Below are 26578 nucleotides of genomic sequence, written 5' to 3' on the forward strand. Positions count from 1 at the left end.
ACCAGGAGAAAGGATCTACAGCTTGATTTTCATATCAAAAGGTAAACCTCCATTTCAAATTACAGGATTTCCTTGTGGAATCCTTCATGGAAGTCAGAAGAATATGAGAGACATCCTCAGGAAAATCAAGCGGTTGTAGGGCTACCCTCCCAACATTGAGGCTGTGAGGGCCAGGGACTCGATGATATGATGGCAAAACAGTCTCCAATTTTGAGTGATGAAAATTAGGGGAACTCCCAGTCTGATTGGCTTCCTAATGGACAATTCCGGCATAAGTGGAAACCAAACTGGCTCAGCTTGCCTTGAGTACTCTAGTGGAACCTTTCTGTTCAGAGGGGCTGCAAACAGATCTACCACAGGTTTGCCCCACTCGCAGTATATTTATCCAGGAACCATTAGTGGTATTCCATTATACTATTTAGTCTGCTGGCAGGGTGTTCTCCTCGCCTACTAGGTATGTGGCTCTACAGACCATTCCTTGAGAAACAGCCCAACCCCACTTCTGGACAATCTCCTCACACAGGTAATCCAAACCTGTTACTCCCTGCTTGATATACAGTAGTACTTGATTAGCCATCTGGATGAGTATAACTATGACTAAACAATCTTTAAAAACCTTTAAAGCATACCATACAATCCTTAGCTCTAGGAAGCTTTTCTAATGAAGTTTTTTTTCTGCATAAACCAAAGGCTCTGGATGCAGAGTTCCTCTATCTGGGCTCCCCAGCCCAGGATGGATGCATCCATGATCAGGAAAATTGTCAATATCCCCCCTGGCCAGATTCAATAAATCAGCTACCAGGAAAGATTATCTTTCAGAATTCAGAGGCTGGGTGATGCTGATGCAATTGAGGCTCTTTTTATGTGAAGACGTGCAAAGGAAGTAATATGAACAATTAATGCCATGAGGCCCAGCAACTCAACGTGTCCCATACTGACCCTGATGCCTTGTTCTTATCCTCTCCAACATGAATATTAATGTGGAAATCCTCTCTTGTGGAAAGAAAGCTCTCACCAAGTCATGTCTAGCAGCACTCCTACAAATTTCAATTGAGAGTATGGCCTGCAATGGACTTTGTGTAATTGATGATTAACCCTAGCAAATCCAACACCCAGATTATTTTGCTCATTAAATTCTGCAGCACCACCTTGAGACCTGCTGTTGACCAACTAATTGTCCGGGTAGGGAAATGCATGCACCCCAATTTGCATAGATGCCCTGCCACCACCACAAGACATTTTATGAATACACATGGGACAGATGCTAGAAATCTGAAATATTTTCTGAGAGCTGAAAATCTCTCTATGCAGATATAAGCATTCTTCAGATTTAGAAAGCATGGCCAGTCACTTTCTAAAAAGGGATTCAAGGGGCCTAGGGAAACCATCTTTTTTTTTTCTATTTATTGGCATTTTATAAATCAAAGCACATATACAATACTTTGTAAAGAGTCTTAAATGGAAATAAAGAAATATCATAGGAAAACAGTTATATAATCAATAAATATTTGTTAACCATTATGAAATAAGAAAAAAAGGAGGGAAGCAAAGAAAGAGAGGAGATTATAAGGTAACTATAACGAAAAAGCCACAACATTGAATTATCTAAATAAGCTATTAATAATGCAAGCTATTATTGATCCACCAGGGGAATTGAAAAGATGTTACAACCTTCTTGCATCAATAAAGGATCTAAGCTGTTCAGTAGAAAAGAAAATATAACTAATGGAATGATAAGTAATACAGCATTTACAAAGGTAGAAAGTATAAATGTAGCACCTATATCTAATACCTCCTGTCTCAAAAGAAGAAAACCTCTTCACCACTCCTGAGTGATCCTCAAATTAGGAAAAATATGAATGGCCTGCCCATGAAAATTAGAATTAAGATTACGAAAATATAAATACATTATCTTATTTAGACCCCCTTCAGTAACAAAAGAAACAAGTAGGGTGGCATGATCAATAATCTCATAAGCAGATGACTCAATAAGTTTAGTAACATTTAAAGAAGGAGGAGAAACAGAACTAGAAGGAGAAGGCAAAAAAATAGCCTTACTTATAGATGGCAAAGAGTCCAGTGAAATTTTCAAGACGTCTATAAAATATCTCCGCAAAGTCATAATGGGAAGTTCACCCATTACTTTAGGAAATTTCAAACGAGATTCAGACTATGTGAAGAATTTTCCAGAATTCAACCCTTCTAGAGATGGTATTCCATTCTAAAACTAACTGAGCCTGAATAGCAGTCATCTTAGTCAAATTTTGCTGGATCACAGAGTTTATTTTCATGATCACACAATTTAACCTCATGCTCATTCACCACGGGATCTAATTTCTCCACAAAGGAATCCAACTTATGAGTGAAAATAGCCAGGGCCTGGCCAAAGTTAGACATTAATTCCCATAGGGAATCTAAAGTTACCTCTGCTGGTTTCTTAGGAGGAGATAAATGTTCCATCGAAGATTGAAGCTGAGAAGAGCCATGATCTAAGGCTACAGGCAACACAGCTGCCCCCAAATTCACCAAAGAAACTGATGAGGAAACCAACATTGGAATCAAATCTTGCCTTCCCGAAGGTGAAATACCAGACGTGAAACCTTGGACGTCCTCCTCCCGCACTGGCTGCAGACAATCATTATTCTGTGCCATGGCAGTCGTCAGAGAGGAAACACATCCGGGAACCAGCTGAGAAGCTTGAGGGGGCTGAGAGGAAACCTCCTCCCTTGGAGAGATCAACACTCCTCCGTTTACTCAAACACCAGGACCTCCACCACCCAGATCCAGGAGCAGATGTGAATAAGGTGATAAGCTGCTGTCCTTCAAGGTAAAAGGTCTCAGGGGGGTAGACCCTTACCTTCCCCCTTTACGTTTGGGAGCCATAGGCAGTAACAAAGAAAGAAAAACAGTTGGACGGGAGCAGCCAAAGTCAGCGTCTCAAGCGGCCATTTTGCTTCCCTTGATCCTTAGGGAAACCATCTTGAACTTTTGCCTGGAGTATCACACAGTGGTCTCTTAATCTGAGCTACCACTTCCTTGACTTTACCTCCAAAGAGATTCTCCCCACTGAAAGGCACATCAGTGAATCTTTCCTAGACATGCTGTTGTAAGTCTGAGGCTTGCATGCACCAATTTTATTTATTTATTTTAAATTATTATATTATGCTATATTGCCACTAAACTGTTCAATGTGGATTAAGTGCTAAGAAGCATAGAATTTCAACATTGAATACATACATAACTACTTACATTGTACACATTGGGTTTAAAACAAAACAAATTAAAACAAAAACAGCAATACCTACTGCAGAGATTTCTGACACAACCTCAAAAATCTCAAATATTGATTTGACCATTTCTTTTCCACACTCCATTTCTTTGTCCACCAGTAACTCCAATGCATCACACTGGTTCTGAGAAACCTGCACTGCCACCTCCGTTATGCACTTCAGTATGTCCCACATATACTGGCTCACGAAGAGCGGGAAGGATTCTATGTGGCAAGGCCCCCTGAAAAACCTTTCTTCCACACAAGACCAGAACATGAGAATCCCTCCTCAGGGATACAGAAATGGATTCTTAGACCTCTTGGCTTTCTTGAAAGTGGGATTGACCATCACTGATATGGTGAGCCAGCAGCTTCTCCTTAAATACAATAGCCTTCTTGGCACAGTATCACATTCACCTTCTTATTAAGCAGAGCCTCAGAAAGGTGGGGCTCTCCCACATTCTTATCTGTGTCTCCTGAAGGACCACATTGATGGGCATGGCCATAATGTCCGCAAACTAGAAGATGTCAAGCATCTTTGCCCTGGACTCTTTATTCTATATGAATGTCATTCTTGTAACAAAATTGGCAAAAGAGAGGTCCTCCCATGCATAATAGTAACTCCAGGAGTATTTTGAGTCCAAGCAAACTAGTATGTTAGGATATGGACAATCCTCAAAGAGGACAATACTTGTCTGTTGGGACCTTCACCCTGATGAACTCCTGCATCTCAGTGAGTCTTCCTCCACTAGACTGGAGATTAACCTTTGTGTGGCAGTTCCTGATGTCAATTCCTCTCCAGGAGCCAGTAATGGGATCCTTCTGTTTGGTGCCGGATATCTGTCTGCAGACACCCTGATAAAGCTAATTCCACTACATAGATGTTCTGTATCCTAAGATCCAGCCATGTTCCTGTTCAGCTCTTCCTCCAAAACTGCTGATGCCAACATGGCCTTGAAAACAGAAATAGAGATGTTGCCTTGCTGGGACACTAAAGGTGTATCAGTGGCTGACACCTTGACTTTCAGAGACTGTCGTGATTCCCAGGAATGACTTGAGGATCAGTTCTCCTCTCTAAGGGAACACTTCAGGGTTTTCAAAGCCACTAGTAGAATATCCCTACTCCCAGCATTATGGTCTATGGAGACTGATGCTTTTTGGCTTTTGCCCATTGCACATCACTGGAGCTTCATGATGTAGGAGATTGAAAAGGTCTGTGACTGGTGGGCTCTGCAGAAAAGTTGAAACTAAAGGGGCCCTCATTGGACATGTGGAGGTACAGCATGCTACACATGTCCAGTAGGGCATGCTCAAAGCTTCTAGAAACTTTGCAGTTAAAACTTCTCTGCCTGGCTTCATCTGATGATATCACCCATGTACGAGGACTCTCATCTTGCTTGTCCTCTGAGAATAAATGAGAAAGGCTCCAAAGTTCTATGAACCTACAGCTCTAGTCAGTGGCTATTTGCTACATATAACACTGCTATAATACATATTTAACATTTTAATAGATTAGTAGTATTACTACTATGTATTATCTATCAGTGTGCACATTACAAAACTAAGCTAATACACATGAATAAACAGGAATCACATTTTACATAAGCAAAGTACCTAAGAAGCTGTTGGTACTATATTTATTTAAACACTGTGCCCAGAAGTAATAGGAAAGCAGTACAATTTGCATGTGTTACAAGTAGGAGCTATTTCTCACTATAATAAGAGTGAAGAAATTCCTCCAAAACATTCTGTTTTATTAAAAATGTGCGTCTGGCTGATTTAACTAGAAAAGCTGCAGAACATTAAGTGCACCAGAAACCCACAATCACTATCACACCTCATTAAACAAAGTGGGAGTGATCTAAAGCCAAAACATCTTCAATAAACTAACCAACAACAATGTTTTCAATAATGAGTGGGTGTCATTTAGAGTGCCAGCATTATGCTATTGTGTTATGTATTTTTTTATAAATGTTTGATCGTAAAAACCTCTTACTTATAGCAATTCATAGTCATCTGCTGATCACAAGAAATTTTTAAAGGGGAAGGTGGAACGTTTCATAAACTTTTAATACATTACTACCTTGTAATGCTATGATTGATTTTTAATCATGAACTATCCACCTCCGTCCTTGAAAATCTTTTTTGTTGAATGAAATGTGCGCTGTGAATATTAAAATCTTAAATTGAAATTCTTTTTAGAGTGTGAGATAAAGAAAAAAAATTTTCAGACATGAATACATTTAACGTCTGTATACCAATACAATACCGACTTATAAACTATCCATTTATAATCCACCCAAGGCCTTGTTTCTGACCGTGACCGGTCTTTCCTCAGGGGATATCCATTGTTTTAATAGATAGTCGGAATTACTTATCTTGTAATGTGGTTTTTCAGCATTCAAGCCTCGTGTGGAACTGCTGGTAACGTCTTCTTGGGACAGATGTTAAATTTCTCCAATACTCTAAGTAGAACAATGTTTTTAATCAAAATAACTGAGCAAGCATGCTATTTGTTTCTCCAATTTCACCGGCGTACCTCTCACGCTCTCCAGATCACTCATTTTTTTGGCAAATGAGTGATTATGTTATATTTGATTCGTTATTATAGAGAGAGCTTTTTCCCCTGACAAAGCCCAAGCAGGCAAAATAAGGGTCCCTTGTAGGGAAGGTGAACACGGGAACATGAATATCAGGGAAGGTGAACATTGAGCACCAGAACATGAGATCATAAATTATCTACAAGAATGCGGATACTTCAGATATAATCTACAGGAACGGTGATACTTCAGGCATATAAATAACATTGAGCGTGTGAAATATACATCGTTATGGGAAAGTGAACATCTTTAAATAGACGGGGAGTACTAACATTAAAAAGGGAGGAGATACATATGAAAAAGTCAGTGAGGTTCATATAGATATGATTAAAAGAATGTGGAAATCTTAAAATGTGAGCATTTTTGAATGTGCACTCTACAGGGTATGTGAATATCAGCACCTATGTGAAACAAAGGCATTAATACATATATATTATGTATTGATATATATGAACATCACCATCCTGTTATATAAATTTCACCACGCATGTAGTTTATTTAGGTTTTGTTTATCATCTACATATTCACTGATGCCATGATTAATATGTTGTGATTTATTCACATGAAACGTTGGTTTTTGATACATGTTTTTGTACTGATTGGTATATTGCTATTGTTTAAAATTAACAATTTTTTGGTATGAATGTCGAATGAGTGGTTTGGGATTTTATGTTTTGTATTTTTCAAAGAAGTGATAAAAAACGATTGTATAAGTGTGTGTAGTATTTGGTGAGAATTGTTTTACTCATTTATTGCATTTGATTTTTGAGAGTCGTATGTAACTCCATCCGAATCTATTTACCTAATCAATACTTCTCACACCAGATTGCCCTGGTCTGATCACCAATTAATAGGAGTGGAAATAACCTCCCTCAACTCAACTCATAAAATCTTCAGGAAAAAAAAAAGACAGACACAGAAGTACTTGCAGAATCAATAGAAAATAGGTTCCTTGATCTACATCAATCCAATGCCTCCTTGGCATTTGATTCCTGGGATCAGATCATCAATGACATAGCTGAAAACCCTCAGTCCTGTCCAGAAGAAAACTATTAACAAAGAAAGGAACATCTCTAAACAAAAAAATTATCATTGTACTGGAGCTTCAAGACGCACTAAACAGAACCTCAGAAAATTAGAGAAATAATGGCGGAAATGTCCATCTTCTGAATCCCAAGGAAAATATAATCTCTCCTAACAAAATACCATACACTAACCAATAAAGCAAAAAAAAAAAAAAAAAAAAAGATTACTATGCTAAACAGATTCACTGGATAATATTTAAATTGCTCTTTTTTGTTGTTAAAGATTTAGTTAAGGACCCGTCATCTTCCATCTCGAGAATCTATAACTTCTCAAAGGCCATATGCAATGAATATGCAACATCCTTTAGATAAAATCAATAGGTTAAAAACTAAATTCCCTATCTATTCTCTCTACAAAAGCACCAAGGCCTGGTTAAGTGATCCATGTTCAACAGAGTATCTAATCTTGCTAAAATTAAGCCTGCTACTCATCCATGTGACCCAATTTCAGCAAGTACCTTGAAACAAGTACACCATGTTATCACTCTGACAATCACAACCTTAATTAATCTTTCTCTCTCAGAAGTAACTGTACCACATAGGTTAAAACAAGATGTGATAAAGCTGATTCCTAAAAATAAAACTGGTAGAACTGACGATTGGGACAACTATCGTGTAATATCCAAATGTGTTTTTTATCAAAAGAACTTGAAAAAGCAGTATTATCCCAACTTGTAAATCATTTGGAAGACCAAAATATTCTCTTTCAAAATCAATTCAGATTTAGGAAACATTGTTCAACTGAGACACTACTCTTCTTATTAACGGACTCTGTTTTACGAGGGTTTGATATGGACAAATCATATTTTCTCATGCTAATCGACTTAACAGCCATCTTTGACACTGTGGACCATACTCTGATATGCCATCACTTGAGCAACACTGGGATCGAAGGTAGTGTTCTCAAATGGTTCTCTTTCTTTCTAACAGAACATTCCAAGTCAAACTGGGAAATCATTTATCTGATAAGTTCCATATTGATAATGGTCTCCGTCAAAGCTCAGCACTCTCGGTAACACTATTCAATATTTATGTGTTCCCACTGGTGGACTTAGGAGTTACTTCCTTCCTATATGCTGATGACATACAGTTTTACATCCCATTCTCCAAATCAACTGAAAATACAGGATCGACACTTTCAACCTATATAAAAGCAATATAGCAGGAACTATCACAACTTTAACACTAAACCTTAAAAAGACTGAAATTATCTGGTTAAGTAGAAACTCTTCGATAGCTAAACCACTGCCTCTAGACCTGGGTAATTTTCAAATTAATCTCTCAAATCAAGTACGGGATTTAAGTATCCAGCTAGATGAGAATTTCACTATGAAAAAGGAAATAAATAAATAAATACAGGTTACGCCAAGTTGAGGATATTACATTGGTTGAAACCTTTATTAACTTTCAAAGACTTCCAAACTGTATTGCAAACTCTAATTTTCTCAAACCTAAGCTACTGTAACACCTTATTTCTTGGTCTTTCCGCATGTCTATTAAACCCACTACAAGTACTATAAAATGGCTCAGCAAGACTTTTGTTAGGAGCTAGGAAATTTGATCACATTACACCCTCACTGATTTTACTGCACTGGCTGCCAATACAATACCGAATCCATTTTAAAGTATTAACGTTAATATTCAAAATCATTCATTCTAGTAACATCAGTATGATAGGCATGACATTACAACCATACACACTGCAGCGAAATAAAGGTCTACTGACTGTTCCCATATTACAGAGCACACACCTGAAGCATGTATGAGATAGTGAGGTAGATCTTTAAAAAATACGCGATCGCGTACTTTTGTTGGCGCACCAGGCGCAAACAAAAGTACGCTGGATTTTATAAGATACGCGTGTAGCCGCGCGTATCCTATAAAATCCGAGATCGGCGCGCGCAAGGCTGCCGATTTTGGGCAGCCTGCGCGCGCCAAGCCGCGCAGCCTGCCTCCGTTCCCTCCGAGGCCGCTCTGAAATCGGAGCGGCCTCGGAGGGAACTTCCTTTTCGCCTGCCCTCCCCTTCCCCTCCCTAACCCACCCCCCCAGCCCTAACACCCCCCTTACCTTTATTTCGTGATTTACGCCTGCTAGAAGCAGACGTAAATCTACGCGCGCCGTCATCCGACCCGGGGGCTGGTCCGGAGGCCTTGACCACGCCCCCGGGCCGGTACCACGCCCCCGGTCCCGCCCCCAACACGCCCCTTTTAAAAAACCCTGGGACTTACGCGAGTCCCGAGGCTCTGCGCGCGCCGGCGGCCTATGCAAAATAGGCGCGCCGGTGCGGGAGGGCCCTGCTCGCGTAAATCCGGCTGGATTTACACAAGCAGGGGGTTTAAAATCCGCCCCAGTGTGTTTTCCATAGCGGGTCCAAAACTTTGGAATTCCCTACCTGAGATGTTACGTTTTATTCCAGATAGAAATTTAAATGTAAGCTTAAAACATGGCTATTCAAAAATGCATATTACCTAACTTAAAAACATCATAATGTAGAGATCTACAATAACAAGCAGGACAAGAGATACTAATTGATGCATGAGGAACAAATGTAACAAGAGATTGTAAGAAGCTAAATACAACATACTAATATATGAAATATATTTTATTTTATTTTCTGTACTTCACATCTTTAGTTATGTTTTGAAACATTTAATTTGATAGATGTTAATGCCTATTTTTGCATACTACCTCTGTAACCCATCAATATAGCTATGAATGTTATTTTTGTAAACCGTTGTGATCTTTACATGGAACGATGGTATATAAAATGTCTAAATAAACATTTCTGTTTTAGCAGTGAAGCCCTTTATTGTTCAAAATGAGTACAGAAAAAAATCTCAACAATTTAGTATTTCTTAAAGTAACTATTTACAAAGCAAAATTTAAAATAATTTGGTTAATTAAATTAATATAGTGCTGACACTGTTGCTCAGCCCACAGTGCTCTGTGCTGCAGCATAGGGGATTCAAGTTCAAATCTCCTATTCAATGGCATCGAGTATGCGAGTATTGTAGAGATGTCACACTCAGACCTCTGATGGGGAGAAAAGAAAGCTGCCCCTACACTGGTGGCCCCTGCCACTTTACCAACAGCAGGTTGAGGCTGCTGCTACAAATGACAGTGGGTTAAATTTCTATCAACATAGAAATGTGCAACTGGGAGAAGGCATCTCCTGTACTCTTTCAGGCCTACAATTGGCATAGGGACCCTAGTTTCCTGGGCATTTTGGGAAGGGAAGAGAGTAGGCACTGCAGAGATCATTAAGAGTACAAGAGAAAAGACCATAAAAAAGTAATCAAGACTCTCCTTTATTTAATTTTCTTTAATTTCTGAAGAACGAGTAAGAGATGCTTCACAGTATCTCTTACTTGTCACGTCCCACTATTATTAATGAAAATGAAGTTAAGCCTTTACAAACACAGAAGATATCAGAAGAAACGCACTACTTGGTTCACCCAATGTGCCCTACTGTGTCATTATAGTTCTTACTTATATTATCTTCTCCCTCCTTTCTCCTGTCACTAAGGTTCTTTTGTGTCTATTTATGCACGTTTGAACTCTGCCACTGCTTTGGCTCCTATAACCTCTTCGGAAGCCTGTCCATCACCATCTCATTGAAAAAATATTTTATCACTTTCCTTTTCAGTTTTCCTACTTTACCTTCATACAATGACCTTGGTCCTTGAGCTTTTCATTCTACAGAAAATACTTTCTAGCAGTTTACTAAAGTCTGCTAGGATACAAATTTTCAAATATCAGTCACCCCTTTCTCTTCTAGAATGTGTTTCATCAATCTCTGTGTATGGCTTACAGTGCCGTACATGCACCATTTTTTTTATGGCTCTCTTTTGAATTGCCTCTACCTTGTCAGTGTCTCTTTGTACAGTATATATGGTCTCAACTCACAAGGTGAGGTCTCAAAGACCTGTTTAGGTAATTTTACTCCCCTTTTTCTACTACTGATACCTCTCTTTAGGCACCCAAGTATATTGTTAGCTTTCCAAACTGCTCTACCACACTGACTGGCCATCTTGAAAGTGTCAGTGATGACCATTTCCTTTCCCTCCCACCCACCCCAGGTCTCTTTCCTATTTGGTGACTGCAAGTTCTTCCCCTCCAAAATGGTTTTCCGCCCTTAAATATCCCCATCCCAAATGCAAGTTTTTGAATATCTTTGTATTAAAACCTAGTTACCATATCTTTGATCATTCTTCTAATTTCTTATAATCATCTCTCATCTTATTTATGCCTCCTGGCATATCTGCTATGCTGCAAATTTTATCTGCATTTTATCATAATTCCATGGAATTATATATATATATATGTGTGTGTGTGTGTGTGTGTGTCTCACATGTAAAAATACGAATATAGAAAGAATAGCTGACACAGAAATGGAAAAAGTTTTAAGAAGGAGATGAGACAAATAGGACAAATATTTTATTTCAAATAAAGATGACTACTACCAGAGAAGGTAAGCAGCAGGCATATTAGTTTTCTGAGCAAGTCAGTTAGTACTGCTTCTTTAACATAGACTATCTTCTTTTGAACTAGCAGCAAATAATCAAAACAAGCTACAGTATGAAACTACCACAATATTATGCACTTTAAAAAGGAGAGTACATAAAGCAGCAACATTTCCTGGAAATATTTGGCTTTTATCTTAGTGGTAAAAAGACAGCAGAAACAATAAACCTCTTTCAGTAGAGATGATGATCTTCTCAAGCCATAACATTATACAATATGAACATATACTGTGAGAGGTACTATCAATAGAACCTCAGCTGAGGATATATAGCACATTGTTCTGTCTGACAAAAGTCTGATTATTAGTTCTCTAAAATAATGTTATATAAAATACATTATTGTGCATGTTAGTGTCACCAGAAATCAATTTTCTTATTTTTCATAAAATATTGTCTAGGATCCTATACACAAAAAATGTTTCCATAGGCATACAATGAAAAAGTCCTTTACTGAATAGGAACTTACACTAGACATAAGAAGCAAAATATAGTTAAAAGATTTGCTCAGATATCCTGTGGTTAAAATCTGAACTTTCCAAAGGCTTTCTATTAAGCAGGGTTGTATTTTTAAGTGAAAGCCAAGAAAATGTTTCAGACAGACTGAAAACATGTTGACCACCATTTATGAATCACAACTGCTATGAGCTCATATGGCAAGGAAAAATCAAAGCCTTAGTAACAAGACAAATATGTTAAAACATTCTGTGGGGAAAAAAGATGTCAAAGACTTACAAAGACACATAATAGTAATAACAGTATTTGGGAACAATGTTGACATTCTTAGCACTCCTATGTATTCATCTCTTACATTCTTTAAGCCATACTTTTAGTACCTTTTCCTAAATGCTTCCTGACCAGATTTCTTTCCCTTCTAGAAGCTTTTAAAACTTTATTAATTTCCACTAATAAACTTGTTTTTGTAGATTAAAAACATCTGAAAATGTAAAGCTCTTGTATCAGCATTTTTCTAAGAAAATATGGATGAATATTACAGTGCGAGCAAATTTACCTCAAATGAAGATCTATTTTGGACTTGCAAAATTAATTTTCTGGACCTGTCTCCCCCTTACCTTGACTGAATAGCGAGGTAAATCGTACGTCGAAATGAAACCAGGTTAATTTCTGTTTTGTCATGGATAGTCACCTTTTCTCCTGTGGAGGAAAATAGCAAATATGAACTATTTCAAAATCTTGGACAAATTTATAGAACAGTAAATATTTTCCTAGCAAATACAGTATTTTGTAATACTATAAGGGAAGAAAACATTTAAAATGTAATATAAAAAGCATACAACAATCCATTATGCTGTAGGCAGTTTACTTGAAAATTAGCTGTAGAATGTCTATACCTATTAAAAGTGTTTTAATTTACAAAAAATGTGCAAACTTTTCATTTTAGTCAGCTACTATGGATAACCAAACTGGGACTTTAAAGAAATAATCATGGAGATCTCAATCAATAAGAATCAGTTACAATTGAAAAAAAGACATTTCAAGGTCCATATTTGTGCCACTGAGCCACATAAGTTTGGACTATTCTGGCTAAGTGGTGCTGTTTCAATGTTCGGCTGCATTCATCGGCTGCCATTTAGCTGGATATTTATTTATCCTGGAAGGGGTGGGGGGGGGGGGGTGTTTCCAGAGTGGAGCTACCTATCTGGCTAACTTAGCTGGATAAGTGCTGATAGTCAGCCTTATTTAAGTTTGCAGGATAACTTAGAACTGCTATTGAGCAAGTCTAATGTTAGCTGGATAAATCACTGCACATGGGTTTGAACTATTGACCCTGATTGGAGCTTTCCTTAAATACATTGAAAATTGTCATTTGAATGTTTTGAAATAGCTTGAACTTTTGGTTGCATACTTCCTATACATACCGACTGTGTATGTAACGTCAGTTAATCCACACTAGACTTTGTACATTAAATCAAGATTCATCCAGAATAATTAAACAAGCTCTAACTAAATATTACCAAGGAAAAACTAGGCTCTCTCGAACATAAACCACAATAAGGGAGAAACCAAGAAGAAAACTCCAAGCGCAAAGTATATATAGGAGAAAAGAAAAAAAGGAAACTGGTGTGAGGCCATTGCAGAAAGACTAAATGAATTCTTTGCTTCCGTGTTTACTAGTGAGGATGTTGGGGAGATACCAGTTCCGGAGGTGGTTTTCAGGGGTGATGAGTCAGACGAACTGAACGAAATCACTGTCAACCTGGAAGATGTAGTAGGCCTGATTGACAAACTAAGAGTAGCAAGTCACCTGGACCAGATGGTATGCATCCTAGGGTACTAAAGGAACTCAAAAATGAAATTTCTGACCTATTAGTTAAAATTTGTAACCTATCATTAAAATCATCCATTGTACCTGAAGATTGGAGGGCGGCCAATGTAACCCCAATATTTAAAAAAGGCTCCAGGGGTGATCCGGGTAACTATAGACCAGTGAGCCTAACTTCAGTGCCGGGAAAAATAGTGGAAACTATCCTCAAGATCAAAACTGTAGAGCATATAGAAAGACATGATTTAATGGGACACAGTCAACATGGATTTACCCAAGGGAAGTCTTGCCTAACAAACCTGCTTCATTTTTTTGAAGGGGTTAATAAACATGTGGATAAAGGTGAACCGGTAGATGTAGTGTATTTGGATTTTCAGAAGGCGTTTGACAAAGTCCCTCATGAGAGGCTTCTACGAAAACTAAAAAGTCATGGGATAGGAGGCGATGTCCTTTTGTGGATTACAAACTGGTTAAAAGACAGGAAACAGAGAGTAGGACTAAATGGTCAATTTTCTCAGTGGAAAAGGGTAAACAGTAGAGTGCCTCAGGGATCTGTACTTGGACCGGTGCTTTTCAATATATATATCAATGATCTGGAAAGGAATACGATGAGTGACGTTATCAAATTTGCGGATGATACAAAATTATTCAGAGTAGTTAAATCACAAGCAGACTGTGATACATTACAGGAGGACCTTGCAAGACTGGAAGATTGGGCATCCAAATGGCAGATTAAATTTAATGTGGACAAGTGCAAGGTGTTGCATATAGGGAAAAATAACCCTTGCTGTAGTTACACAATGTTAGGTTCCATATTAGGAGCTACCACCCAAGAAAGAGATCTAGGCGTCATAGTAGATAATACATTGAAATTGTCGGCTCAGTGTGCTGCAGCAGTCAAAAAAGCAAATAAAATGTTAGGAATTATTAGGAAGGGAATGGTTAATAAAACGGAAAATGTCATAATGCCTCTATATCGCTCCATGGTGAGACCACACCTTGAATACTGTGTACAATTCTGGTTGCCGTATCTCATAAAAGATATAGTTGCAATGGAGAAGGTACAGAGAAGGGCAACCAAAATGATAAAGGGGATGGAACAGCTCCCCTATGAGGAAAGGCTGAAGAGGTTAGGGCTTTTCAGCTTGGAGAAGAGACGGCTGAGGGGGATATCATAGAGGTCTTTAAGATCATGAGAGGTCTTGAACGAGTAGATGTGAATCGGTTATTTACACTTTCGAATAATAGAAGGACTAGGGGGCATTCCATGAAGCTAGCAAGAAGCACATTTAAGACTAATCGGAGAAAACTCTCTCTCACTCAATGCACAATTAAGCTCTGGAAATTGTTGCCAGAGGATGTGGTTAGTGCAGTTAGTGTAGCTGGGTTCAAAAAAGGTTTGGATAAGTTCTTGGAGGAGAAGTCCATTAACTGCTATTAATCAAGTTTACTTAGGGAATAGCCACTGCTATTAATTGCATCAGTGCATCAGTAGCATGGGATCTTCTAGGTGTTTGGGTAATTGCCAGGTTCTTGTGGCCTGGTTTGGCCTCTGTTGGAAACAGGATCTGGCTTGATGGACCCTTGGTCTGACCCAGCATGGCAATTTCTTATCTTCTTAAGCAAATGGAGTCAGATTTACAGATCTGAACATATATATCCTGGAGGAAAGAGGAGATATGATAGAGACATTTAAATACAGACCTGTTTCAACAGAAAGGAGGTTCTGGAGTTAGAAGTCATGCAATAAATGTGACAGACGGTAGTTTCAGGAGTAATTTAAGGAAATATTTCTTTACAGAAAAGTGAATGGGCAGTGGTTGCATGAAACAGCATCCCTATGGAGGTGGTGGAGACAAGGATAGTATTAAAATTCAAGAGACTTTGGGAGAAACATACAAAATTTCTGAGGGAGAAGAGGATGACTAAAAACCTAAATAGGCAATGCACATGGGTATACTGGATGGACTGAATCGTCTATGTTTCTAAGTTAGATAGCTCTGTGAAGGCAATTTGCATCCCACTTCATCAGGGTGTTTCCTTAAAAATTTTCAGAAATGGATCATCATGAAGAGTCACTGAATTACCCTTTATTTTCCAATGTCTGTAACCAAAGTAAAGATTTAAGTTTATTTTCTATTCATTCTTGTTACTGGAAATTTCTTCTGTACTTGCCAGACTGATGAGAAATCTTTCTCAAGTTTGTTTTTTTTTAACCTTTATGGCTCATGATGTCCGAGTTTTGCCAACTTTCAAGTACTGAATGTCACAGTTCCATGTGCTCTGTGAGGAGCAGCACTCCATTTAGGGCGAAGCTAGACTAATGGCAGTGCAGTAAATGCTCCTACTTTATTTGTGGGTTATTTCATTAACTAGAGCTTTTATTAACTATTTCTCCCCACCTTAGCAATGCATGCACATACAAACACATCAAGTCGTACATCGCCATTTTCACATTTAACCAATTCTGGCATGGAATAGCATAATGCAGCTCAAGGAATTCACAGGAGGAAAGAGCCTGTGCCTCCCTGCTTATTGATGTACCACATGGCCACCTGGTTGACCGTCTGAATCAGGATGACGTGATTTGATAGGCGTTCCTGAAAAGCCCTGAGAGCATATCGCATTGCTCGAAGTTCTAGGAAGTTTATCTGATGTTTGGCTTGAACTTTCTCCTGCTGGAGGAACTTGAGAGCACGTAGGTCCAGAATTGGACGAAGTCCCCCAGATTTTTGGGGGATCAGAAAGTACCAGGAATAGAACCCTAGGCCTTGCTGCGAGAGTGGGATGGGTTCTATTGCTCTCAACCGGAGAAGAAGGGAAACCTCCTGCTCCAGAAGGACAAAGTGGTTGGATACTCTCCACGCCTGTAGAGGTGGTGAGTCCGGTGGTAGAGCAAGAAAGTTTAAGTGGTAACCCATGAGGGCACATTTGGTGCAAGTCAGGACATCATGCTCACGTCCTAAACACATTACACAGACGCCATGAGGGTCTGTGATAGACATGGTGTGAGTACAATCCAGGCACCGGCGGAACCCCGATGCCATGGCCATAGAAAAAAAATCGAGCCGCGGGATGGACAACGGCCAGTAGGCCGCAAGGGTCAAACTCGACGGTAACCGACGGAAAACGGTCCAAAAACTTACCAGAGTACCGCGGCTTGAGAAAAGTTAGAGGAGGGACCCCTGTGGGGCAATTTAAGCTTAATTTATTCCGTGAGGAAAATTCCTGTCAGGAATCTCCACAGAGCTCTTAAACCGCGAGGCTACTGCAGCGCGGAAAAAAGAAGACTGAAGGGGGACCCCTGCTGGCTGCAGGGTTAGTGCCATGCTGGGCATGCCCAGTAGGGGCCAGTCAAAGTTTTGGAAACTTTGACAGAAGTTTTCCATGATTGGGCTCCATCCTGTGATATCACCCATATGTGAGGACTACCATCCTGCTTGTCCTGTGAGAACTGTTCCATCAACTAGTAAGAGAACCCACACGAGAGGGGGCAATACTGGATTGGTTCTTACAAATGGGGAGAGTGCTTCTGATGCCCTAGTGGATTAACATCTGGGATCCAGTGATCACTGGATGATGTGGTTAAGTATTTGAACATAGGTGGTGAAGATTCATTCAAAGGCAAAGATCCCAGATTTCAGGAAAACTAACTTTGTTCAAATCTGGGGAGTACTTCAAGGAGTCATTAACAGGATGGGAAAATCTAGGGGAAGAGAAAGAGCAGTGAGCAAACTAAAAGGAAATACTGTAAGGGCAACTAGTATTTTTGTTAGAAAATGAAAGGAAAAAAAGTTTAGCATTCATAAATTACATAAAAATTACATAAAAAAGTTTAGCATTCATAAATTACAGTGATTGCAGACAGGGGAAAACAGGTGACAATATCTGGAGAAGCTGGGAAACTAATTATGAGAACAAATATGCAAATAGAAGAAAAATAGCTAATGGGGTAAAATGAGGGGAACAAGATTATTATTTTTTTAAGACACTATAGTGATAAAAGGAAGTGCACAAGTAGTATTGTGAAACTCAGAGGTGACTGATGAAGAAAGAAATATTTGTTCAGCAATTCCTCTTTATTTAGTGTTCACTGAAGAAGACCCAGGAGTACAATCACAGAAAATGGACACAAATAGGACTATAAGCAAAGTAAACCTCAAAACAATTTTCGGACAACTGTTTGTGAAGAGCTGGCTAAACTACAAGTAGATAAAATGATGGGAATGGATGAGATACATTGAGTGTTTTAAGCTCCACTGACTTTTTCAATGATTCTTTAGGGTAAGAAGTATTTCCAGAGGACTGGATATAGTTGAATGATGTTTCTTTTCACAAAAGTGGAAGGAGAAGGCTGGGAACTACAGACCAGTTAAGTCTGACTTTTAAAGCAAGTAAATTAATGGAATCACTGCTAAAACAGAAAATAAAAGCAGTAGGAATCCAGTAGACTACAATACCTGAGATAGCATGGTTTTACCAGAAGTAGATCTAATTAGAAAAATCTGATCAATTTCACTGACTGGGTGATCAGAGAGTTAGTTCAAGGGACAGCATAGATGTAATATACTTGGATTTCAGTAAGTGCTTTAATATGATTCCGCATAGACATATAAATAAACTAAGCAATCTTGATATGGACCCTAAAGTGACTGACAGGATTAGAAACTGATTGAGTGGGAGGTGACAAAGGTAGTGGTAAATGGAGTTCACTCCAAAGAGAGGGGTGTTACTAGTGGTGTGTTGCAGGGATCAGTCCTTATTGCTGAAACACTGTCAGGCAAACTTTGTCTTTTTGCAATTGATACCAAAATCTGCAACAGAGTAGATACCTAGGAAGGATCTAATTTATTTATTTGTTTATTTATTTAACAGTTTTTCTATACCGACATTAAAATGCACATATCGGTTTACATTATAACAATGAAGTAATGGAAATGGAAATTACAAAGAACAGGGGATGGGGAAACAGGACAACCAATAACTAGAAAGTGTAAGTAAGGAAGAAGCAAGTTTAACAGGGCAGTAGAAATAAGTGGAGAGATAAAAACTAATGGAACAAGGATATTTACAAAATGCAGCGAAAGCATATAATTACATAATTACAGTATTCAACACAATTCTTTGGATCAATGAGGGTTACATCTGTAGGATGCGGGTGGGCAGGAGGCGATGAGAAGATTAGTCTGGGAAGGCCTGGTGAAAAAGCCATGTTTTTAGCATTTTTGGAATTTTGGGGGGCATGGCTCAAGGCGGAGATGGAGGGGTAGGGTATTCCAGTGGGTTGGGGCCAGCGATCGAAAAGGCACGATCTCTTGTGGCTGTAAGACAGGCTTTCTTAAGTGGGGGGATTTGCAATGTGCATTTACGGTTTGTTCTAGTAGGTCGGGAGGACTGGGTACGTTTAAGTGGTTCACTTAACCATGAAGATTTTTGATTGTAAATGGCTTTGTGTAAGATGGTATGGGTTTTGAAAAGTATACGGTATGAAATGGGGAGCCAGTGTAATTCCTTCAGGATAGGGGTTATGTGGTCAGATTTACGAGCATTGCTAATTATCTGTAACGGTCTGATAGGGGGAGGCCAAGGTAGACGGAGTTGCAGTAATCAAGTTTTGAGGATAAGGTAGCTTGAATGACAGTTTTGAGATCGTGTGTGTGGAGAAGGGGCTTGAGTTTTTTTATGACCATAAAGTTTGTAAAATCCCCCTTTTAAGAAAGAGGAAATATGGTTTTTCAGATTTAGGTGTGTGTCAACTAGGACGCCAAGGTTACGTATAGGTTGTTGAGAGGAGAGGGTGGCGATCATGGGGTCATTGGAGGGGGAGACCCTGAGAGACTGTTTGTTATGAATGAAAAGGAGTTCAGTTTTAGCGGCATTGAGGGCAAGCTGAATGGAGGTCAAAAAAGTGTTGATAGAGGAGAGGCATTCTTTCCAGAAATCTAGGGTCGCAGATAGTGAGTCCTGGATAGGGATGACGATTTGGACATCGTCTGCATATATGTAGAATTTGAGGCCGAGTTCTGAAAGGTGATAGCAGAGGGGGAGGAGGTAAATGTTAAATAAATAGAGTAGAAGAGAGGGAAGAGCCTTGGGGCACCCCTTGTGAGAGGGTGAAGTGGGAGGATTCAAAGGTGCCGAATTTCAGAGAGAAGCGTCTGTTGGAAAGGTAGGATCTGAACCAAAGGAGGGCGGTGCCCGTGATGCAGATATCGGCAAGGCGTGAGATAAGCAGATCATGGCTAATAGTATCAAAAGCTGCAGAGATGTCAAGGAAAGTGATGAGAAAGTTTTGACCTTGATCAAGGCCGATAAGGAGGAAATCAGTAAGAGAGAGAAGGAGGGTTTCGGTACTTAGGTTCTTGCGAAAGCTATTGTGCGGGGTGGAGAATGTCATTTTCATCTAGGTAGTCGGAGAGTTGTGTGTTAACTTTCTCCATGATTTTTGAGATGAGTGGGAGATTGGATATGAGACAGTAGTTAGCTGGGTTTTTAGGGTCAAGTGAAGGTTTCTTGAGAAGGGGTTTGACAATTGCGTGTTTAAGGGGATCGGGAACTGAGCCGGAGGAAAGGGAGCAGTTAATAGTCTCTGCTAAGGGGGGGGGGGGGGGGGGGGGGGGCAATGATGTTAGGGATGGAGAGAAGGGATTTTGTGGGTTTAGTATCAGAAGGGTGGGATGCAGGTTTGGATTTCCTAAGGATTGCCTCAATTTCCTTTGAGGATGTGAGTTCCAGGGTATTAAGTGGATTTTTCAGGGGGAAGGGAGGTGGGTTATGATTGAACTGGGTGGGGCAGAGTAGGGGGGTGGTTGCTTGAGGGAGGGTGAGAAGAAGGTTGGTTATTTTGTTGTGGAAGAATTGAGCAAGTTCTTCACATTTTGAACTTGTTTCTACATCTGTGGTTGTGGGGGTGGGGGGGCGAGGTGAGGGCTGCGACGTAAGAGAAAAGGGCTTTGGGGTTGAATGTGTATTGATGGATTTTAACAGCGTAGTAGTCACGTTTGGTATTTTGAATGGCATGGCGGTATGTGTGTAAGTAGGATTTGTAAGCAGTGGAGGGCTGTGGGTTGGGATTTTTGCACCAAACTCTTTATGTCTGAGGTTGTGTTTCATTTGAAGTAGCTCCTTGGTGTACCAGGGTTTGTTATTGGAGGGGGAGGAACGTTGCTTGCGTGTAATGAGGGGGCATAAATTGTTGGCTATATTCTAGATGAGATTGACCCACGATTTGAGTGCAGTATCAGGGGTGGAGCAGTCGAGTTTATTTAGAGATTCGGATAGAGCTATAGAAAGCTCCTGGGATGTGCAGGATTTATGGTAAGACAGATTTGTTATTTTGGGTCTGGTTGCAGGTGTTAGTAGGGCTAACTGTGAGATGGGATTCGATGATAGAGTGATCAGACCACGGGACAGGGGTGCAGGTGGGGGGAGAAGTGACTTGGATGCCGGAGTTAATGAAAATAAGGTCGAGGGTATGACCTGCCTTGTGAGTAGGGGCTGAGATAGGTTTTGTGAAGCCTAGGGCCTGAAGGGCAGTCAGGAAGGTTTCACAGGATGATGAGTGGGGGATAGAATCTACATGGAGATTGAAATCACCCAGGAGGATGGCTGGCTTTTCATTGTTGATGCTATTGGCAAGGAGTTCAATGAGTGGTGAGGGATTATGTTCTAGGAGGCCGGGGGGTACGTATATGAGGCAAATTTGTAGGTCAGGGGATTTAAATAAGCAGACTTCGAGTTTAGGAGGGGGGTTGATTTTTATAGGTGTGAGTTTAAGGCTTTTATTTTAGCAATAAGGAGAAGGCCACCTCCCTTTTTTTTGGGTCTGGAAAAAATGTAATGGGAATAGGACGGGAGTTGGTTTAGTAGGACAGTGTCCGTATCCTTGAGCCACGTTTCTGTGACTGCACAGATTTCGGGATCGTGGTCTTGAATAAGGTCGTCAAGGAGGTACGTTTTTTTAGATAAGGACTGGGCATTGAAGAGGATGAGTGATAGGGTAGTGAGGCCGAGTAGTTGTGTTATAGGGGAGATAAGGATAGGGAGTACGAATTTGTGCTGGAAGTGAGGGTTTGGAAGGCGAGAGGGTGGTAATCTGAACAAAGGGTGGTGGATGCGGGGGATGGGAAAGGAATTGAGCAAGGTGTGGGAAAAGAGGGGCATATTGGAGGAGGAGATGAGAGAAAAGAAGGAAAAAGGGAAAAGTGCAAAGGAGGGCAGTATGCAATAAACAAGGAGAGCGAACACTGCAAGGAGAGCTGTATACAATGTGCAGTAAGGAATAATTTCTGGGTTGAGGGATTGGATAGAAACCGGGTGGATTTATACCATTTAGAGTTCAGTCTCTCGCAAACTGTCAGGTGATAAATATTGCTAATGCAAACTATACAGAGAATTAAAAACAGAAGAGCAATTCAGATTAGGGCTACACAGTGCTGAGAATTCACATGACAGAGGAAACAGGCTGGGAATCACACATATGCTTCAGGAGAGGGAAGAGCACATGGAGAGGCCGGGTAACACCGAAGAACGCAGGGAATAAGCAGGACAACAATTTGTAATCATACAAGAAGAGCCTTTGGCAAGACAAGATGGTGGACACAGAAGGGAAGGTGCTACAGGGAGAGGCAGGTAGAGTACGGGACAAGGACGAGACCAGGAACGGGGGAAGAGGTGAGGGGAGCACAAACGGGTGCACTAAGGGGCAGGCCCCTTAGTCGCACGCGACGCCAGGAACGGGGCTGGGCTTTAAAAGAGCCCTTTCAGCCCCGGATGATGATGTCGGTGGGGGAGGTCCATCGCCGCATGATGAGGTGAGATGAGCACAGGCAGGGAGAGGTCACTTACTCCGGGGCTCCCTAATGAAGCTTGAGGAATGGTCTAGAGTCTGACAGCTAAGACATAATACAAGTGTGGATTTGGACTGCAAAAATCCAAAGCAGCAGTATAGTATAAGGGTGAAATTCTTCTAAGCATGAAACAAGGGCGGGATCTGGGAGTGATCATCTCTGATGATCTTAAGGTGACTGAACAAAAAGGTAGATAAGGTGATGGCATAAATCAGAAGGATGTTTGGGTGCATAGAAAGAGAAATGGTCAGCAGAAAAAAAAGGAGGTGATATTGCCTCTATATAAATCCCTGGTTATACATTTGGCATGTTGTACTCAATTTTAGAGACTGCACCTTCAAAAGGATATAAGAGAGATGGAGTCTGTCTAGATGGGTATCTACTAAAATAATTAGTGGTCTTCTTTCTAAAGTATATGGAACAGACAAAGATTTAAATATGTATTCCTTAGAGGAAAGGCAAGGTGGGGAGATAGGACAGAGACATTTACCGTAAATATCTTCACGGTATCAATGTACAGGAGATGGGCCTCTTTCAATGGAAAGTGGTGCTCAAACGAAGGGTCATGGGATGAGGGTGAAATGGGGTAGACTCAGAAGCAATTTAAGGAAATATTTCTTTACAGAGAGAGGGTGGTGGATGCATAGAAGGGCCTACCAGTGGAGGTGGTGGAGATCAGAATAGTATCTGATGTCAAGAAAACATGGGATAAGTACAGGAAATCTCATAACGTGTGGTAGGAATGGTAAAGCTGAGTAGTTAATATGGATGGACAGATAAGATAGAAACATGGCAGTAGAAAAAGCACATATAGCCTATATAAAGTTATACTCCCTGTCTCTATGGGGAAAAATGCTTAATGCATTTGGCCATTAAGTCTTTCTGTATAGAGCTCATGTTAACAATGTTATACCATTTAGGTAGGTTTGCAGAGGCAAGCCAGAAAACTTGCCATAATGTTATATAGTCAGTACCATAAACATACACCCAGATCCCCTTCCTGGTATCTTTTTGGACTGATGCAATGTGTGTGTGAACGTGTGTACATACAACCCTGACAGCAGTGGCATAGCTGCATAGGCTTCCCAGACAACACTGGGAAGGGGACCAACATGTTGGGTTTAGTGTTGTTTTTGTAATAATCACAGTCAAAGATGACAAGGCCTGACTTATTTGATTGACTGCCATTCAGTTTATACACCATCACAGTGGTTAACGATAAAAAAAAATACTAAAAATATACATTTCATAAAACAAATTTCAAACACTTAAAATAAACAAGTTAAAATACTCAGAAAAAACATAAAATAAAATAAAGTAAATCATACACCTTCTAAATTAAACTTAGTAATCCTCATATACTTGAGAAACCCATGCTTTCAAAGCCTTATGGAATTTCAGTTTATTTTTATTTTTCCTGATTGTCAATGGAACACTATTGCATAATGCAGGTGCAACTTAGCTAAAAGCTTTTTGTCAAGATATACTCAAGCCTAATTGTAACTGAAGAGGAAACAAGAAGTAGTTCCTGCTGAGTAGAAGGTAATAAATGTGATGGCTGATAGGGAGTTAAAAGATTAACAAGATAAACACAGCATTACGAGTACACGTCCCACACAGAAACCTTCGATCAGCAAATAAAGCACTCAACCATTTCTTCAGTAAAAACAGCAAGACTAACCCAAGTGAGAGAAAGGGCCTTATCACTAGCAGGCCCCATTCTTTGGAACACAATGCCTCCAGAGATCAGATTACAAAGAGATCTCAAAACATTTAAGAAAAGTTTAAAAACATGGCTTTTTAAACAAGCATTTTATAAAGAGACGGGAGAATAGAAAATATTTAGGAACAGGCAGAAGAGCGCCGGTGCACAGCACTTAGGAATACACAGTAGAGTAGTCTATGAACTCTATATCACTATAAACATAATTGTAACACTATGAATAATGAATTTTACCCGTGAACAGTACCTTACTGGTACATATGGTCATGACCTACTTCACTAAACAACTGATTGTCTTTAATGATATATTGTAACTGAACCTTTAGCGGCACCTGTTAGAATGTACTATTGTACGCCCTCACCTACATTAATTTATGTGCCTACATATAAACCGTTGCGATGGTATATAACCCTCCGCTACCCTTCCCCCCCCACCTTCCAACCCCCCTTCCAATCCCTCATTCCTACCCCTCCCTCGGAATACCTTGTTACCCAAAAAGCCAACTCTTATCAGTTCTTACCAGTTTTGACACGTTACACCCCATGCTTAAGCTGTATCCAAGTTTTTCTCTCCCCCTGTTCTATGTAAGACAACTTTGTCACTGTTTTATGGTTGCAATGTACACCGGAGTGATAATTAACTCTGTTATTTGAACTTCGGTATAGAAAAGTTATAAATAAATAAATAAATAAATAACTTAGTGACGGCATAGAAAAGATTTTAAATAAACAAATTAATAAATAAATAAGGCCTTGATGATCAAACTTAGAATCAAACTTAATTCTACAATTAATTGAAAGCCAATACAGTTTAAATCATAAGAGGAATAACAGAATCATATTTTATAGCACCAAAACAAAATTTGGCAGAGGTATTCTGTATCAGTTGTAAATGTCTAATCAGCTGCAATGTACAACCCTGAAAAAGCGCATTACAATAATCGAATCTAGTGAGAATTAAAAATGAACTAATGTTTCTGGTTAAATAAAATCTCATTTGATGCAACAAGAGCAGCCAATAAAAACATCTCTGAACAACAGAAATCTGGTCCTTCATTAAAAGTCTTGAGTCTAGTTTGACTCCCAACATCACAACTGCATTTTTTCGTTACAGTTACATTCAGCAAATTGAGAAAATTAGTTAAGAGCTGGTTCAGTCTTGAAACCCACAGTGCCTGTGTTTTATCTGGATTGAGTTTTAGTTTGGGATTGTTTAATCAAGAGGCAACTGCAGATAAATAAGAATTTAAGGCTGACCAATCAATACTTAGGGAGAAATTTGTAAAAGCAACAACCTGAAAGACATAGGCATAAAAATAACCAATAAAACAAAAATCCTTAATTAATTTGGCAAATGATGCCAAACAAAGATTAAACAAAACTAGAGTGAAAATAGATCCTTGAGGGACCCCCAGATTTCAATAAGCAAACTGCAGATTGTTTTCCCACTTAACTTTGAATGAGCAATCAGTAAAATATGAGTGAAACTGTTTCAGGGAAAGCCCATCTGCACCCAAGTCTTGCAAACACAGCAGCAGCAAATAGTGAAATGGCCTAGCAATAGAGGCCGGCACTTAACGGATTCTGGGCATGCATGGGACTGATATGGAGGACAAGGGATTGTGGTACAAGACATAGTGGATAGGGAACTGGATGTTGGGTTGAGTGTGGGAATTTATAAGCTTTAGCTGCCTTAAGTAGAGGCATTGCAAATGGGCATGATGGATGGGCCAATTTAGTCTTCTTCTGCCATTATTTGCTATGTGATGCACAATTGAATACTAAAGAAACTTGGGAAGGGGGCTAGAATCAGCAGGCAGCAATTTTACAGATCAGTCCAAAAGAAAGAGAGAAGTTGTTGGCAGATAAGGACTAATAGACCACCCACAGTCTTCCCATTTGTACCTGCCTACAATGCTGCCAAAGACACTACTTAATCACGGGTGTCCTCATCCCCTTGCCCTACTATTACTTAAAGTACTTGAATGTAATCCACTTTGAAGCATCTGGAAAAAAAAAGTGGAATATAAATAAATAAATGAAATGTCGCGCTGCCATTACAATGCCATTGTGTCTGTCCCATGCATGTTTAAATTCCATCACCGTTTTGACTCTTACTTCCTCTTCTGGAAGTCTATTCCAAATATTCACCACTCCTTCCGCAGAAATTTATTTTCTCACATTCTACTTGGGCCACCCAGCTTCGTATGATAGGACTCTTCCTTGTCCTTGAGCTTCTCATTTTATG

General features: G+C 39.7%; 1 protein-coding gene across 2 annotated transcripts in view; it reads right to left on the reverse strand.

The window, feature by feature from the left end:
* Positions 1–26578, reverse strand: part of CWC22 (CWC22 spliceosome associated protein homolog) — a 213556-nt gene that overhangs the window by 58987 nt on the left and 127991 nt on the right. For both annotated transcript variants that reach the window (XM_029605912.1, XM_029605913.1), the window contains exon 12: positions 12548–12629. In XM_029605912.1, the coding sequence (XP_029461772.1) occupies positions 12548–12629 (82 nt within the window). The remainder of the gene's footprint in view (positions 1–12547; positions 12630–26578) is intronic.

This window comes from Rhinatrema bivittatum, chromosome 6 (assembly GCF_901001135.1).
Source record: "Rhinatrema bivittatum chromosome 6, aRhiBiv1.1, whole genome shotgun sequence".
Taxonomy (NCBI): Eukaryota; Metazoa; Chordata; class Amphibia; order Gymnophiona; family Rhinatrematidae; genus Rhinatrema; species Rhinatrema bivittatum.